Source organism: Pagrus pagrus (genome assembly GCF_965226575.1).
Source record: "Pagrus pagrus genome assembly, chromosome: 17".
Classification (NCBI taxonomy): domain Eukaryota; kingdom Metazoa; phylum Chordata; class Actinopteri; order Spariformes; family Sparidae; genus Pagrus; species Pagrus pagrus.
Genome location: NC_140201.1, coordinates 10,498,985 through 10,516,609, shown reverse-complemented (window position 1 = coordinate 10,516,609; position 17,625 = coordinate 10,498,985). Strand labels below are relative to the sequence as shown.

At 41.8% G+C, this 17,625-nt stretch overlaps 2 protein-coding genes across 4 annotated transcripts; both read right to left on the bottom strand.

Moving 5' to 3' along the window:
- Positions 1-1,594: 1,594 nt before the first annotated feature.
- s100a11 (S100 calcium binding protein A11) lies at positions 1,595-4,095 on the bottom strand. The gene is made up of 3 exons (XM_084378717.1): positions 4,014-4,095; positions 3,786-3,932; positions 1,595-1,898 (listed from the first exon to the last, which is right to left on the bottom strand). The coding sequence occupies exons 2-3, from the start codon at positions 3,912-3,914 to the stop codon at positions 1,764-1,766; spliced, it is 264 nt and encodes an 87-aa protein (XP_084234843.1). The 5' UTR covers positions 3,915-3,932; positions 4,014-4,095; the 3' UTR covers positions 1,595-1,763.
- Positions 4,096-5,904: 1,809 nt separating this feature from the next.
- On the bottom strand, positions 5,905-17,232 carry pbxip1a (pre-B-cell leukemia homeobox interacting protein 1a). 3 transcript variants are annotated; one of them, XM_084379110.1, is made up of 11 exons: positions 16,891-17,232; positions 15,941-16,068; positions 14,494-14,578; positions 14,311-14,378; positions 13,285-13,924; positions 11,007-11,240; positions 10,717-10,740; positions 10,244-10,287; positions 9,981-10,076; positions 9,681-9,861; positions 5,905-9,515 (listed from the first exon to the last, which is right to left on the bottom strand). In XM_084379110.1, exons 2-11 carry the CDS (start codon positions 16,010-16,012, stop codon positions 8,494-8,496), a joined length of 2,466 nt encoding a protein of 821 aa, XP_084235236.1. In that variant the 5' UTR covers positions 16,013-16,068; positions 16,891-17,232; the 3' UTR covers positions 5,905-8,493. The 3 variants fall into 3 exon arrangements, with proteins under 3 accessions (XP_084235236.1, XP_084235237.1, XP_084235238.1); XM_084379111.1 differs by lacking the exon at positions 16,891-17,232 and adding an exon at positions 16,651-16,826; XM_084379112.1 differs by lacking the exon at positions 10,717-10,740 and having other exon boundaries at positions 16,891-17,231.
- Between the last annotated feature and the right edge of the window lie 393 nt (positions 17,233-17,625).

The window sequence follows — 17,625 nt, the reverse complement described above, 5'->3', positions numbered from 1 at the left end:
TATATTTCCATTCCACTACATTTTGGAGGCAAATATTGTACTTTTTACTCCATTACATTTAATTGATAAGTTTAGTTACTAGTTACTTTGCCATTTGTAACAACAAACAGATGCGTTGAAGGAACTCAAATTCAAAAATACACGTTACAAACATGAACAAATCATAGTTGTCAACTATAAAATACAGTTAAAACTTAAATTTAGCAGTGATGGAGGGTCAAACTAAACAATGGATTGTAATTGAGTACATTTACTACAAGTATAATTTTGAAGTACTTGCACTTTACTTAAACATTTCCATTTTCTGCTACTTTATATTTCCATTCAACTTCATTTTGTAGGCAAATATACCAAATTAAAAATGCACTACTTTACCCCTGATGCAGCATGAAATCTGCAGAGTAACTAGTAACTAAAGTTATCAAATAAATGCAGTGGAGTTAAAAAGTAGGCTACATTATTTCCCTCCAAAATGTAGTGAGGTGGAAGTATAAAGTAGCAGAACATGGAAGTACCACAGTGCAGTACTTGAGTAAATGTACTAAGTTACATTCCATCATTGAGTTTGACTGTCAATCGCTGCTTATTAAAGTTTTGACTGTATTCTGTAGTAGAAAACTATGATTTTGTTTGTTTGTAACGTTTGTTGACGGAAAAAAAGTGTAAATTGAATTTGTGTCCCTTTAACACATCTGTATGTTGTTGTTGATTTTTTTTACCCGATTGACCATAAAAACATACTTACTGCAAAGTAACTAGTAACTCAAGCTATCAGATAAATGTATTAGAGTTTAAAATCCTATATTTGCCTAGAAAATGTAGTGGAGTGGAAGTGTAAAGTAGGAGAAAATGAAAATACTTAATCTTGAGTAAAACTACTTCAAGAATGCCAGTTTAGGTGGTGAAAGAGGTGAAGCAGTGTTGAAAGAGCCTTTAAATCTTTGTATTTTTTAAAATTCCCGCCACAGATTGGATCTCACAACTGGTGCTTCCCTGTTTATAAACCTGAGGTGGAGACTTCCCCGTGCGGACTCGGCCTACGCTAGCTGGGTGCCCGGCTCTCACTCCGCTGCTGCTGACTCACTTGCCCATCGCCTCCCCTCCCACACTGGCACCTTAGCATGTGTGATTTGGATACAAAGGTCACATTTTCTTATCTGTCCAAAGATCCGCATTTTAAACAACAGTTAGCGGCACCTTGTCTCTTTGACAAAATTAAAACAGGCCTGTCGGCTGTAAAACAGCTGGGGAGCAAGCCAGCACACATAACTCTGTCTAGACATCAGAATTAACACAAAGTGACCGTTACACCACAGGATTACTCTGCAAAGCTCCAAATGTTGCAAAAAACAATAACATAATAGGCACACGGTGAAGACGAGGCGCTGCTTTTGCATCACCGCCGCTTAACACTTGGACGGGCAGCTTTGTACGCGCATTATGAAGCTCTATGGAACAAGATATGGTCTAGTTGTGGCAGCAGTGACACATATGGGATTACAGGCCCCCGTAAATCAAGGCTGTAATACACTCCCGCTCAAATGTGGATGGTTGGACATCATATAATGTGGTGAATGAATGACAGGAGGCAGAGTGTTGGTGGCTGAGGGTTGAAGACAATGAAGCCTTTAATTTAAAGTTCCCTGAACTCAACAAATGGTTAACTAAAGGGTTACACATGTGGCACTGGTGGTGCGATGAAAGAACATGGATGCCTTTTGAGTTTACAGTTGGACGGCTTGAGATGAGTCGATCTGTGACTTCTACTGACTGAAGCCTCCCTTCTGGCTCGCCAGTTTTCCAATCAGCTGCCAGAACTCGAGGAAGGTCAGCTCCCCGTCGTTGTTTTCGTCCAGCGAGCTCATGAGCTGGTCGACCGCCGCGGGATCGCCGGCGTTCTGTGGGTGATGATCACAGAGAGAGAGAGAGGAGACCCTGATCATTAGAAAACCACTCTGAGGTGCAACTTCTGCTACCGTAAGACTGTCCTGCCACCTAATGGCTGAGAGCAGCAATAAATGATTAGTGATGTCCAAATTAATGTGCAGACACACACAAAGTCTCCTTCAGAAGCAGGTTTTTGACCAAACTCTTTTACTTATAATGGCCATTAAAAGATGTATTGATTTAATATATGTTGTGAAATGTGAACTTTATATGTATATATACAAAGTGCCTGGCTTATTTGTCAAGGATGATTATTTCCTGTCCACATTAGAGGACAGGAAATAACTGTGTTCATTGTGTTTTGATTTATAATGAACTCGTGACAAACTCAATCATCTGTGATTTGTCAAATAAATCTATAAGGTGACACTTAATAGTTATGAACAATAAATTAACTGTTTTATAGCCTATTTGTTAAGCAATTGTTTATTTTAAAGTTGCAACAGATGTTTATAATATTTTGGAAATAGTAAATAGATACTGTGTAATTCATCTGTAAACATTATTTGGAGTTATAGTAGTTATAAAGCTGCAACTGATGTTTATCAACCTTAATAAATGGATTATAAAGCTTTTAATTTTTTGTTAACAGGGAAATAACCATCAGTTTAAGTTTAATTACCAATAATTTACCATTTATTAATGATGTTATTATAAAGTGTCACCAAGTGTTAAATATTTTGTTCTTAGCTACAGTATTTGCTTGCTTTCCTTCATTTTATGCCACTGTACATTGAGAACATGTTATCCCAGACCCACATTTCATTTGTCATTTTCACATAACCTTACGCTGGACATCATAAGCATTAATATATATATAATGACAGAGGAATCGGAAAAATAATTGGTAGGTTAAGAAAGAAAATTAGCTTTAGCTGTAGCTCCAGTGTGTAGTTTTGTAAGATGACATCTTTCAACATGTCATACATCAACATCCAGCACTGAACTGAAGATTAATAAGCATATCAGCGCAAAAATGTACAAGAACAGACAAATTGTATGTCCATTACACCTGAGGGGGGAATATTTGACTTTATGCTCCACTGCGCTTATTTCACAGCCTCCGTTACTAGTTACTTTCAAACATTTATGCACAAAGAACTTAAAAGATATGATGTTTTGTTGAGTAAATGGGTGAAGGTGAGTATTAGAACAAGTAGAACGATCTGATAAGTTCAGAAAATTATTTTAAAACCAGGAAAAGACAACACGTATCACGATATAACAATATCTGAAATCTAAGACGATACACAGTCTCATATCACGATAACGATGTAATAGTGGTATATTGTCCAGCTCTACCCAACAGTAGATAAAAAAAGCTGGTTGACAGAAGTCGTTTCAGTCATTTCTTTTGGTTCCAGCTTTTCAAATGTGAAGATTTTGGGCTTTTTAAAAAAATACTTTTATAATTTATAACTTTGTACTATTGGTTGGACAGAACAGGCAGTGTGGAGGCGTCACTTTGAACTCTGGGTAATTGTGACAGCATTTCTCAATATTTTCAGAATGAACTGATGGAGAAAATAATCAACATACTTTTAACAGTATTTTTACAGCGTGGTACTTTTATGTAAGTAAAGGATCTGAATATTTCCTCCGTCACTGCTCAGGGCCTGATGGTGCGTGTGACATCTTGCTAAACATAGAAAAAGTCATCTGTAAAACCAAATGGTGGCAAGATCTGATCTTTAACAAGGATTTATAAGAGTGAAGCTTTATGTAAAAGCCTCATAACGCCAGTAACGTGTCTGAATAACAGCACAGTGACATCTAAAGACTCCTCCAACACCCTAAAGTTGCATAATAAGCCAACAAGACCAACTTGTGAGGTTTACCTGGACATAGTTGGACAGCTGAGCGGACACCAGCTTGTGGAATTCATCTTTGCTCAGGGTGCTGGACGACCCGTCTTTCCCAGCGTAGTCCTTGAACTGGGTGACAATGGTGCAGATGGCGGATTCCATGATGGTTTGTGCTGAGGCCTGAAAGTAAACAGAAAAGCGTGAACAAAGCTGCAAAGTCAAACGTGGAAGTGTGCCCAAAGACAGCGTCTGTGGTCTCACCTCTTGAGTTGAGATGCTGTGTGGTGTGTTGCGGCAGCTACCAAGAACTGTGTCCCTCCTCTCTGACCATCACCTCTCTAAATATATACGCTTCATCTCCATCCAGCGATGCACACATCAGCGGAAAAACCCTTAACCTGCCCTCTTCTCCCCCATCCAGCTGGCTGACGTTATCTCTGCCCGATTTCCACTACGCTGGGGGACAGACATCATAAAACTGCACACACACAACACACAACACACACAAAAAGTGCCATTCTGTCCCACAAAGGGCAAAATTGTACTGATGATAGCACAAAACCGATTTCAGGCTGTTTGCAGAGCAAGGGATTTAGTGACGGCATTTTTGTCAGGCCACTCTAATCAAGCCACTGAATCGTGCCTGTCTAAGCAGTAACTAGTTTATACAAAACATGACTCAAATAATACGCCATTCAGGGCAGCACACACTGTTGCATGTGTAAATTTGCAGGAGTTAATGTGTGGGGAATATCTCCAGAGAGATTTAGAAAGAAAGGCTTTGAATTCATAACATTTCAAAGGATAAAAACATGAAATGGCTCCATACAGTGTAATCCAAGTCTCTAGAACATCCTAAATTCATTTGGAAAGACAATATTTACACGGTTGACGCACGGTCGAGCTTGTACACTCACTTCAGACGGGATACGTGCCGACGCTTTTAGCTTAGCAGCTACTTTGAACGTTTTGGCTTTTAAAAGGGTGTAAATAAAGTTTTCTTTTCAAGCCCATTTGGGATCCTGGGGCTTTCGGGGACTTACTTATGTCTGGAGTCATTTTATGTTTGTTTGTTTTTGTTTTTTTTATAGTTTTAAACACGCCCCGATCTACTTCAGTTGTTTAGGAGAATGCTGTCTTGCTGTGAAGCTCCAGAATTTTTTTTGCGGACTGCGAAACTCCACCCGACTTTTAATCAGCATGAGGGTGAGTGTGTAATGACTAAATATTCATTTTGGGGGGAACTCATCCTTGAAGGACGATGGAGGACGAGTATAAGAAATTGCTTTGTGCTCTTTTCTCGAGGCTGTCTGTTAGATAGTTTGCTGCTGATTCATCTTCGCTTTTAAAGTCGAAAAAACAAAGCACAGACGCAGAGAAATGCTTGCACGGTGACTTGTTTGTAGAATTCAAAGAATGACAGGCTCTCTCTGTTGTTTCAAAGTGACTGGCTGTCCTCCGTCATTGCTTACATTCTCGTTCATCAGCATATCAGGTCAATGACCCGGTGGTTCATGTATCATGTACACGTTGAGAGGGAGGTTCGTGCCGGTGAACGTGTAAGCTACTGCTCGGAGTATTTAATCTTGATGTAAATATTTTAGTTTGGCATCATAGCTGTGAGAATAGATGCCTGTCATGCCAACGCTTCCACTTCCTGCCAGAGTCAGTGAGTCACACACTGCTGGGTATCATTGTACATTTCTCAGCTCCATTAATAAAATTCATCGTGATAAGTGAAACTGAAGCAGGGGATTTATTCTGTGATGTCCTTTATGAATTATTTCTGTATGCAGTTGGTGGTTTGTTAATTTTTAACAGGGGGGATGACTCAATGGGAGCAACCCCTGCCACCACACCACCAACCAACACATACCCATTTACACCGTACATTTTAAAAGTTGACTTTACTTTAAAAAAGTAAATAAGCCGACTACATTAGAATTACCATGTGAAGTAGACTATTACATTTACACTATGCAAGCTAAAAAGTTTTAACAACTTAAAATTATTAGTCTACTTTCGATTTTTTAGAGCACAAGACTCCAGTCGAGGGGGAGGCGGACTCTGCGTGTACATCAGTGATGCTTAGTTTAAAAGAGGGACCGTCGGACATAATCAAATGAGGTTAAATAAGGACACACTTTACATATTCAATGGTGGAAATTTTATTCAACTCAACACTGACTTCCTAAAAGAGGACATAACTGATGACTGAAAAAAATTTAAAATGATCCAAATTTTATCGATACATTTGTTCAGGGATTACATGCACATCTGAGCTGGTTCATACATCAGTAAGCCCCACTGTTGTCCCACAAAGACAAAATTACTTCTCAAATATTGATTTAACTTTCATAACTGTGTTTCATTAAAGGACTCGTGTGTTGAAATTAAGCTTTCTTCCAATCCCTTTGGTCTAAAAACTTTCAAAAAAAAGTTTCTCTGCCTAAACAGCAGAGAACATTTAACAAAAATCTATTCAACACTTCATGTGTAAACCCTATGACATTCATTCTCTGCCCGGCAAGCGGTAAAATCGCAACTAGTGTAAACTCTCTGCTCTCTTAATAGTCTTGCAGAAGCAGATGATATCAAAGACCTCTTGGCCAATCTAACATATTTATAATAATAAAGGCACGTAAGCAGTAGCTGGCAAACTAAATTTCTGAAAACCAAAATAAAAATTCACCATTTTCACACATATGGCCTCGGACACAGTCTGTGGTTCTTCTCGTTAAAAATAAAGAGTTGCAGTGTACTGACAGAATAAATAAAACATGAAACGCTTCAAAGCTTCTTTCACTCGAGAGTGAGAACCAACAATCACAATCTGTCGACTTTAACTTCACATCCACCGAAAAAGAGGGAAAACCTCAAGATCAAATATGACTAATATCAAACACTAAAACAAATAAACAAAAGAACAAAGAAATCTCTAATCTCAAAGAAGTACCTTTTGTCCACCTCATTCAGCTTCATATTTGAAAAACAAAATGCAGCAGCTTCCTCAATTTTACCATTTTCATGAACTAAATAGCTTTTACTTTATCGCTTGTGTGCATGTCAGTTAACAGCCCAGTCGCCAGGAAATAATGTTAGCAGTTAACATTTCTGCAAACCACAGTTTCGTCTAAGGCTGACATTTGTGCCAAACGTGGCAAATCAGGTTCTCATTATATGCCTATTAGCCGACTCTCACATCAGGAGGGAAAGGGGATGGTGGCGGCATTATAACAGCCAACAAGGCTGCCAAACGCTGACGGCAGTTCGAGTCACATCGCTGGATTTTTTTAAAGGAGATCAGTGGACATTTCCAGCCATTCTTGTTGTGTCAAAACCTGGTCGTTTTCAGAAGGCCTGGGGATATTTCCAGCCGCTCCTGTTGGACCATCTCCAGCTGTGTTTGTGGCGGCCAAAACAAGATGTTTCTCGAAGCCTAACCAAATGGCTTTTGGTGCGTAAACCTAACCAAATGTAAAGCTGCAACATAAGGAAACTGCGGTTTTGCAGAAATGTACTAAGCTAACATTTATTCTAGCGATTGGGTTGCTGCCAGGAGACATCAGTCTGCTGACAAAATGAGAGGACGATGAAAAAAAAGAGCAATACTGGTTTGGCTGCCAATCTCAATTAACATATCCATTAAATGAACTCTTTCAGGATTACTATAGATCACTAAAGCTTTTACTCTGAATGCTCTGGGATACCCAGTATATGTAGATCATGTGTTGGAGGTCCCCATGGCTACATTATTAAAAAAAAAAGTTAGGAGAACTAATGATCTAAAACAACAGTATAAGTGTGATGTGAGGGAAAAAAACTGAAGTAAATGTGAATGTTTGAGAAAAGTGCTAAAGTGGTTTAGCAGTCATAAATTTAGCTATGGCTATCACTTTGTCCTATTGCTTTTTTATTGAGCAGCACTGACATTTCACAAACCGGTTCCTGGTTGGTTCCAGACATCTGCCGTGAAGTGACAGTTGGGAGTGAGGGCGGGGGTGAAAAAGACTACAATTTAGAAACCAAGCGCTCAGGGGTCTCAAACAGCACTCTGTGTGCATTTGCCTGAATCTACAGAAGAGCTGCTGCTGCTGACACAAAACCGGTCCGACCTGATCCGAGTCTTATTACTGAAATGAACTGGGATCTCATCCTCTGGGATTTGACAGTTATACATCACTCGAGGCAAACGGTATCTGCAAAAAACTGTCTCAGCATTTGTTTTAACCTGCTCGGAGAAGTGGCAGGTTGTTTTCACACAGAGGGCAAAACGTCCAATGACAGAAAAGTATTGAACTGTTAATCTAATAAATCTTTCTGTAACTGAATTGCACTGGTGCTCAACTGAATTATTTGAAAATACCACCTCCTGAAAGCCCAGTTTTTTTTGTGTGTGTTGAAATTTACATTATGAACTGCGACATGCACTACGTATTGAGAAAACACTATACAGCAGAGGAAAATCCACACAACACATTACTGAAGGATTTAGCGTTAGGAGGCATGATCTGACAGAGGTAGGTAACAACAACTAAGTCCAAAATGACAAGTACAAGTCTAGCTTATAATTAAAGACTCAGAGGGACACGTTTATGAGAGGCACAACCACTCTGTACCAGAAGCTACTACAATTACAGCTCTGAAGAGGAAAATGTAGGCAAGAAATGTCCTATAAAACCACCACTTGTGCTGCATCTTGGTGTTGTGTTTTACTCCCGTATGCCCCCTTAATGTCTGTTTAAGCTGTGGCGGCAAACTTCCACAGGGCCTCTCGTTCAAACTCCTCCATCTCCTCCTCCAGGGAGTCGTCGTCCTTCTGCCCGCCGACGTCTAAAACGTCCACCATGTCCTCCAGAATGTCCGCCACGTCCTCTGCAAAGTCACTGAAAAGAACCCTGTCGTGGATAAACACGCCGTCCTCGAAGTACTCTGCAGTCAGCTTCCTGACCTTGTCCTTGCTCTCAGATGAAGATCCTTCAAGCTTGCTCAGGTAGCCCTCCAGCAGCTCCTCGAACTCGGGCAGCTCCACCGGGTAGAGCCCCTCCTTTTCGGCGCAGTTCTCCATGGAGCTGCAGCCCAGCTGGGGGCGGACGTTACGCCTGAGCTTCTGCTCCTGGTCTCTCCAGAAGTCGTTCTGGTTGTGCTGATGAGGCTGACGGGGCTGGTGGGGCTGTTGGTGGTGATGCTGATGATGGCTGTGGGAGTTCTTACCGGGCCGGCTGTGCCACGGTTTCTCCTTCCTCCTCTCCTCTCTGTCCGTCCTGCGCTCGCCCTTCTTCCTCTCCCACTCGTCCTGGTGTTTCCTCCATGCATCCTTATGAGAGTTCTGCTTCGGAGACTTCCACTCCTTCTCCTTCTTCTCATCTTTGCTATGCTTCCAGTCTTTCTCTCCTCTCCACTCTTTCTTTTCTTCTTTCTTCCAATGGTCCCTTTCATTGGTTTTGCCCTTGTTCCCTTTCCATTTGGACTCCTGCGGCTTCTTCTTACCCCACCTCTCCACTTGTTCAGAAAGCTTCTTCTGGATCTCCTCCAGATGATCCCTCACTTGTTTCCTGTCGCCTCCGTCTTTTTTCATCCCTTGCAGTCTCTTCCTGCTCTCCTCCAGAAGAACCTTCTGCCTCTGAAGTTCTTCCTTCAGCCTTCCTCCCTCCTTTGTGTCCTTCCTCCTCTCAGGGGCAGCTGCTGTCTGGGTAGTTGGACCATCTTTGTCACCAGGCTGAGGAGCTGAACCAGAGGTAGTCTGGGGCATTTCCTGATTAGCTGTGAAGGATTCAAGGATTGAAAAGATCACTTTTAGCACTCGAGGAGTTAATTTCTATACTTCAGTACCTCTCTATGTGTTTTCTTTTTAATAAAGATCATCATGTAGTGGCACAGATTTAATTCAATGAGCAGATTCAAGTCATGTTTCATGCCACATCGCACCTGTGAGCTGGCTGAGTTCGGTCACCCTGGCCCTCAGACTCTCCAGCTCCGTCTTCAGCTCAGGCAGGGACGTCAGCTCCTCCTTCAGCTTTGCGTTTTCTATTTCCAGACCCGCTTTACCCTTTTCATCACCGCTCGCTGCTACTGCCCTCAGAGCGGAGTCCAGTTCTTCTTTCTGAGACTGAGAAAAAAAGAAAAAAGTCTGATTCTGTGCAACTTAGACAATCAGCATAAATATTTATTGAAAACAGGCTGTCAACAACACCAACACCATTAGCATCAGTATAATGGTATACTGACCTGTAGTTGAGCCTCTAGCTGAGCGATTTGTTGGTTTTCCTGTGTCAGTTTATCCAATAGCTCTTTCATATCCTGTGGATCACTGCTAAGCCAGTCCTGGATCGAAAATGGTTGGCAAATGAATAAAACACATATTTTTAAATAATCCTATCTTAAGCATTTGTCTTTTAAGTTATAAGACTCCAAGTTTTCTTTAAATACGACTGTTTAAACAACATATAACAGAGATGGAGTAAGTGAAAGGAGAGACGGCAGGAACAGACCTGGCTTTGTTCTCCGTCACTCAGTTCAGAGGCGTCGAAGTCTCCTGTCAGACCAGAGAACAACACATCTTTCACAACAGCACCTTTTTATTGACACATAGCTGCCAAGCTGTCTTACAACGCAATACAATGTTTATGTTGTGAGGGGCATTCCATAAGCTCAGGCACAACACAGAAACTATTTGTTTAGGCACAATTCTTTTCTTTTTTTTTATTTCATTAAAAACATATACGATGTATTTTGCCAACCCCAGCAGATTATCCGCAATGGGTCATTTTTGCTTCGACTTCCAGTGAGTCCTTCCGATGATAAAGAGTGTTATTGTACAATTCAGAGTGCGTGTTATTTGCCATTTTCTGCTGCCACTGCATGTGCAAGTGTCAGGCCAGATAAGTGCTCGGACAAGCTATTGAGTGTTAGCCAGCTAGTGCAGAAGCTTAAACTGCTGTCTTATCGGTAGCACTGGACCTACCATTATCCAGGTCAGAGAGGAAACCTGTTGACATAGTACAGCTTAGTCAACAAGATCTAAAAACAGACATCTGTCTATTGCTGACAACTGCGAATAAATGTGCTTATGTGATTTGGAAATACTGGTATGGCCAAACAAGCGTGAAAATTTACAATAAACCCTGTCAAACCTCTGATGCAACAGGTGGAAAGAGGTGCACAGATATTTCTAACATAAGCATCTTTATTAAACATGGTTTTAATGTTGCTGTTCTCACCATGAAAAGCAGAAGCAAGCTAGCAGGAACTCACCTGAGAGGAAAAGGGAACCTAAGAAGAGCAGGATTACAGCACCCACAATGCATTTGTTCAAAGAACACCACGGCTTTTCCTCCTTCTTCTCGGCCAGCTTGAACTCCACCTCCTCCTCCTCATCTTCCTCATCTGATGTTCTTGGTCGTGCTCCCTCGAAGGAGGGGACATTCCTCCTCCTCAGTCCGTCATCAAAGCCGCTCGTGTCGCCCAGATCAAAGCTGCTTGATGGCTCTGTGGGAGGGAGGCATATAACAAATGCAACCTTGATCATGAAATAGCAAAGGCAAGACAGCCTCACCTCTGATAATGTCTTTCGTGAAAGACGATGAGCCTAAAGTGAAACCACATGTATTCAAATGTGAGCCCAGAGACGCTTCAACAAATCATCTCGACATCTTTGGCAACAACAATGTCGAGAATTGGAATTATTTCAAAAGTCATAATTACCTTCTGGCAGACTGCCTCATAAAAATTACTAAGAATCTGAGTGAATACATGAGCCGCACAACACAACAATGTGTAAACAGCATGTGAAAAAAAAGCAGACAAAAAGTCAGCGCTGCTCATGGAAATGGTTGACATTTTCTCGCTAAATTACAACAACAGTAATTTCATGCATGGGGGTTTCTTCATTTTCTCAGCAGGGTGTGCGCCTCTCTGTCACACTGATAAATCACTTCCAGCTGCTAGCGTGACACAGATAAGAAACATGTTAACCAATTCGTCTGCAAGAGGACTCTCATTTTCTGCTTCTATCGAGTAGAGCTACTTACAAAAGAGCCGTAAACCACTTACTATGTTCAAGACTGAGTTACCAGATGTTAACTGCTGTGGGCCCTCAGCCCCGTGTTCACCGTGTGGCAGTTGGTTTATGCAGCTATGATCTACTGTCCCTTTGTTTGGGAATGTGTTTATACGGTGCATGTTCTTAAATTGTGTTAAATCATGTTACCACACAGCAAATCTGCAGCCATGTTGATTCCAGCAAAGGAAGAGTATACACAATACACAGAGAATGAGAGCAACGGGAAGTAAGTAAGAGCCCAGCAACTCGTTCTTGCTCTCCATAGCAGGTTATTCCAGTCATGACTGCAGAAAGGACTCTGCTGCCCAACGCTAACTGGAAAATCAGACGTTAAATGACGGATTATTTGTTTCAATTTCGCATATTTTGTTTAACTGATGTTTTACCTTCCTGTTTAGCATTTGTTTTGTTATATGACTAGGATGTATGGGGGCTTCTCCAGCTAGTAGTAAAGTGTGTTTATGGTGACGTCTGCTTGTCCAACATTTTGTTGTAGAGCAAGATATCTAAACTTTTATTGCAAGTGCAGTGTACAGTACAACGAACATATGTTGCTCTAGCCCTGAGCTGGACCCTGGAATGATTTAGCCCTTTACCACACCCACATAGTTAACCAGGGTTAACCTAATCCCAGGGCTACACAATTCCCACTGCACTTCTAGGAGCCCTGGGTTAAATGTCCTCGACTTATGTTTACATTCTAGAAATGAGCATGACTACTCTCGAAGTCCATTGTTTACTTTAGCCCCGTTTCACACTAGCACCTTTTAGCCCCGGGCTTAGTCGATTTTCAGGGAATAAATCTGCAAACCCTTCTCCGAGGAGAACCAGCAAGCTCAGGCTAAAGTCAGGGTTAGGTCCGGTGAAAGCTTTCTTCCATCTGAACCAAGGAACGAAAAAAAGAAGGAAGGGTCAGCAACATATTTTTCATGGCCACGTTGTTCGTCCCTCAATTTAGTTTGGGAGAGGCTCCTGTTGGCAGTGTAATTGCAGTCTCATAGGCGATATTTGGTCAGACCTGCCCCGTTTGGTCATGGTATTACTATCCTTGTCAATCACTTGGGGGAAAAAATCAGTCAGTAACCTACTCTCTGAAGTGTGTTTCTCCATGCATGTCCCATTGACTTCAATACAGCTGACACCACAGTCTGGCCCCAAAGCAGGATTCAGTGACGTAATGACCCTTCCTTCTTTTTTAGGTTCCTTGATCTGAACTATCCTGTTATGTATACTGTTTATTAGCACTTGTGTCTCATTAAATCAGTCTTACACAGAGACATTTCTCCAACCTCTATCTGTGGACATGTTGCTTCGATGTTTGTATTCGCAAAATACCATGTAATGTAATAATTGCTATCAACTGGTATTGCTCACAACACTGACTGATAACCTCTAAATTTCCTCCTCAAAAATAAAGATCAATCTGGTTCCATTGCTGAATATATTGTGCATGCATCACAATATACATACCTTCTTCTTCTTCTTCTTCTCTCTCCTCCTGGGTCGCTGTCTCAGATGGCTCCATCTCCTCCTCTTCCACAGCTGCCTCCTCCTCTGCCTCTGCTGAACCAACAGTCTCTGGTGCAGGAGTATCGATGGGGCTTTCTGTCACCAGGCTCTCTGGGGCTGGGCTTGGTGGCTCTGTACTCTCTGGAGTAAAGCTGATATCAGCTTCAACATGAGAGGGAGGATCAGCGGCTGTGAGGGTCTCTGTGGGGATGTCGACCTCAGGTTCAGCAGTAAAGGCAGGGCTCGCCCCAGCTGGGCCAGCAGGAATCAGGACATCAGCAGGCGTGTCAAGCGCTTGTTCTGTAGTGACGGGGATCTCAGCCAGGGGAGGAGTAGAGCAGGACTCCTCAGGCTCAGCTGGAAGGAGTTCGGAAGCAGGAATATCGAGCGGAGCCCCCAAATCCATGTTGGTGACAAAGGGTGTGGCTCCTAGGTGCTCATTGTCACTGGGGGAGCTGGTTACGATGTCATGGATGATTGGAGGCTGACTCTCCAGGTCGAGGTCAGGAGGGTCAAGAGGGTTTGGTAAAAGAGGGCTCATTCGGCCTGGACTGGAAGGGATGGGACCCAAACTGGACTCTGGAGAGGTCTCTTGACACACCTAGATCAGAGGACAGTAAAAATTGTTTTTCTGTGAAAACTTTTATACTTTATTATCATAATTTTGTGATCTTCATTGCATTCAAAGTGTTCTATGTGATTAATGACTTAGATTTAATGCATCTCTACTAACTGTATGGCATATTTCACCCTATATGGCTCCTTAAAATGGGTGCAAAATGGTAATCAAGCTGCTTCTTGATTCTGAAGGAAGGAGTATAAAGTTGTAAAAGATCCGAAAGGTGTTCTGTCAAATTTGACTGCACCTATGCTGGAAATAAATATCGTTACAGTTCTGTCCATAATGTTGTTTATGGTCTAACTTATGTCCTGATTTGATTCTTGCATAGTTTTGTACCTGTGTACCTTTTGTAATTATGTACCAACCTGGTGGCCTTCTTCAGACAGGACAGTTTCTATGGACATGTCACTTGGTTTGAACTCCACAGCAGCACCTGCAACAACATTCACACAGTGTCAATAATATCAAAAACAAGGAAATGAAAATCTCAAGTGTTGATTTTTATTTGTGTCACAGCTGTAGCCGGTAGCCACAGATCTTGTCAATACCTGTCACCTCCTCAGAGAGACTCGGGACATCACCCAGGCTCTCGGTGCCGTCGTCGACTGGCCCCACATTCTCAACAGCAGCCTCCTGTGGAGTGAGAGGAGATCCCAAGAGATCAGGCTTCAACACCCAAAGTATCCTCAGTGGCAACACTGACCTTGACATTTACAGCACACCCAATAGAGGCATGCACGCACATGCACTAAAGCCTGAGCTAGGAAACATATCAATACTTCTTGTTCATCATATGATATCTGAGGAGTATGTTGTGGTTATAATATAAATATTACAATATAATATAAATATTTTTGTCCCCATTCCCTTTTCTGAACACAGACACAGTACATCACTGGTGGAAGACGTATTCAGGTCCTTTATTTAGGGAAAATATTAATACCACACTGTGTAAATACTTGACCACAAGAAAAAGTCCTGCATTCAAAACCTTACTTAATAAAGTTATGTAAATAAACGTATTTATTATGCAGTAAAATGTTCTGTGTAAGTGTTTCATGTGTGTACTGCATTTAAGTGATGAAGCTGTTAAAGGTTAAGCTCATTTTAACTACTTTTACTAATACTGTTGGCCAATCTACAGCACATAATCATATTCTATAAGATATGTTTTTTTCTGTCATTTTTGATATTTTCTTTTTATTCATAAGCTTAATAAGCTGTTAGACAAATGTAGTGGAGAATAGAGTAATATATTTCCTTCAAAAATGTAGCGTAGTATCAGTGTTGTAAAAGATACCCCAAAATCCCACAGGAGTAAAAGTAAAGAAATTGTGCTAAAATATTACTTTACTTAAAATGAAAGTCACCCACGCAAATAGTAATTTTCTGACAATAAATGTACTTAAGTATCAAAAGTGTGAGTATAAGTAAATTATAGATTCATCTACATGAATGCTGTGGTGCTGCTTTGGCTCTGATGCAGCTTGCAATCTGAAAAGTAACTAGTAACTACAAAATCAAATAAATATAGTGAGTAAATAGTACAACATTTGTCTCCAAAAAGGTAGTGGAGTGGAAGTATAATATAGTAAAAAAGGAAAGAACTTAAAAATTGCTTTTAAGTCCAGTACTTCAGTAAATGTACTTAGTTACATTTCCCCCACTGCAGTTCAGTCATGCACAAATACTTGTACACTTGAGTTAAGATGCAAAACAAACAAAATGACAGACAACCGCTGTGCAAGACTCGACACGTCTGTGCCTTTCACAGATTCACCGCATTCAAGTTATAAAATATCGGTATTTGACTATTGGATCATCAACATTCTCCACAATTTTGTCATTATGAGAAGCTCTGTGGCTGCAAGTGCAGGCGTGCCATATTTCACATGAGCTTGTATTCATGAGCCAGGAAAACAAGCCATCCTTTTAAATTACATCCAGGCGCAGGGAGCTTGGAGAGGAGTTTCCTGATCTGGTTCTCTGTCTTACCTCGGGGGAGAGGAGGGTCCAGCTGTTGGTCGAGGAGCCGCTGCTGCCGGTGCTGTTGCTGTTGTCAGACATCGCCCTCTTCAGGCTCAACGCGGCACAGCACGGTGCAGATTCAGCTTTCTGATATTCTGCAGACGACGACAGAAACAACGTGTCTTCATTGAACACGCCTGATGCACACACCAAACGTCATGTGGGTGTTAACAGGATGACCAAGACGTAAAAATCTGACTGTAACTTGTTTTTTAGTATAGATATAAGCCAGCTAATACACACAATCACGAGTATGCACAGTTCTGGACATGAAAATACACACAAAATGGCACAATATGTCACATTTTCTGCAGTATCATGATGTTGATGATGTAAACAGCAGCCTATGGAGGGCACAATCATGCAATAACGTTGCAGTTGGGGACCTATGCAGCACACGCACGGGATAAAAGACCGGATTGTCGTTGATACAAGTTATGTAACGGTGTGTGGTGGCATCCATAATATAATGCTGCGCAGTAAAACAAAGGGTCCAGTCAGAGGAAACAGGATTATGCTGCTAGCATTCATCACCGCTGCTATTTCCAGCCAACCGTTCATTCACATGCATCCATCCACCCAATCTGTGCGGCTGTTAAAATGACCAAAAATGGTCAAACCTCCCGACACGAGCACTTCATTGATCCGCAAACGAGCTAGCACAGGTTCATACTCACTCGTCGACAACACTACGCTCGCTTAGCTTCCGTTTTGCACGTCTAAGAAGCCGCATGAAGGGGCTATGGTTGTTGTAGGAACCGAATTAAAGGTCCATTCATGATGGTAAACAAAGGACGGCAGGCTGAATATTCCCACTCCCACTCTTCCGCGTTCTCACTCAGGCCCCAACTGTTAGCGCGAGCTCTTCACACACCTGACTCCATCACGTTAAAACACAAAGAAGACGGTTTATTTACCCGACTTGTCAACACCTCAGTCGCTCGCTGTTTTTTTGCCTTCAACCCCGTCTTGTTTTTATTTATTTTTTTGTCAGTATGAACAACAGCTCCTCTCTTCCCGTGAACTTGGGAACTTTGGGAATTCCAAGCTGCGTCACGTCACCCTCGTCGCGCTTCGTCCAATGGGATTTCAGGAGAAGGTACGGAGCTCCCGCCCCTGAACCAAGGCTGGGCCAATCAGATAGAAGTGTCGTGTCAGGGAAACGACGCAAATCCCAGCATGATTGACGCTCGCAGGTGAGAGTGGCTGGGGATAGAGGCAGATCTTTAATAATACAACTTCATGTGTGAACCCAACCCTCAAGATGCGTGCACATATATATATACACGCAGCGGGAGGAGGCCACCAGGACCAGCCGCGCACTGACACGTCTGCAGAGCTATATTTGAACTGCGGGACTTACCAGAGCGGACAGCCCCTTCACTCCGGTTGCTCCTGTGTGGACATGAGTTTCATCATCTGGCTTCTTTTCTGCTAATATTAGAGTGTGAACTGTCAATAACAATCAGACCAGTATTTACTTTGACTTATTTGAAATCAGAACCCACACTGTTTACAGCTAGGTTATGATAAACATGCATTTATACATTTATATGTATACTGCAGTGGTGTAAGAAGGACTTACACCACAGCACAATATTGTATTATATTGTATTGTTTTATTATTTCTGATGCATTAAAATGGAAGCACC

Bases quoted from the DNA above. Each gene is read 5' to 3' on its own strand.
- s100a11 (XM_084378717.1), bottom strand. From the start codon at position 3,914: ATGGAATCCGCCATCTGCACCATTGTCACCCAGTTCAAGGACTACGCT. The intron at 1,899-3,785 runs GTAAACCTCACA...CATCACCCACAG, and splicing joins AGCTGTCCAACTATGTCCAG to AACGCCGGCGATCCCGCGGC.
- pbxip1a (XM_084379110.1), bottom strand. From the start codon at position 16,012: ATGTCTGACAACAGCAACAGCACCGGCAGCAGCGGCTCCTCGACCAAC. The intron at 13,925-14,310 runs GTTGGTACATAA...CCTCTGATCTAG, and splicing joins TGTCTGAAGAAGGCCACCAG to GTGTGTCAAGAGACCTCTCC. The intron at 10,077-10,243 runs GTCTGTTCCTGC...TTTTCGATCCAG, and splicing joins GTGACGGAGAACAAAGCCAG to GACTGGCTTAGCAGTGATCC.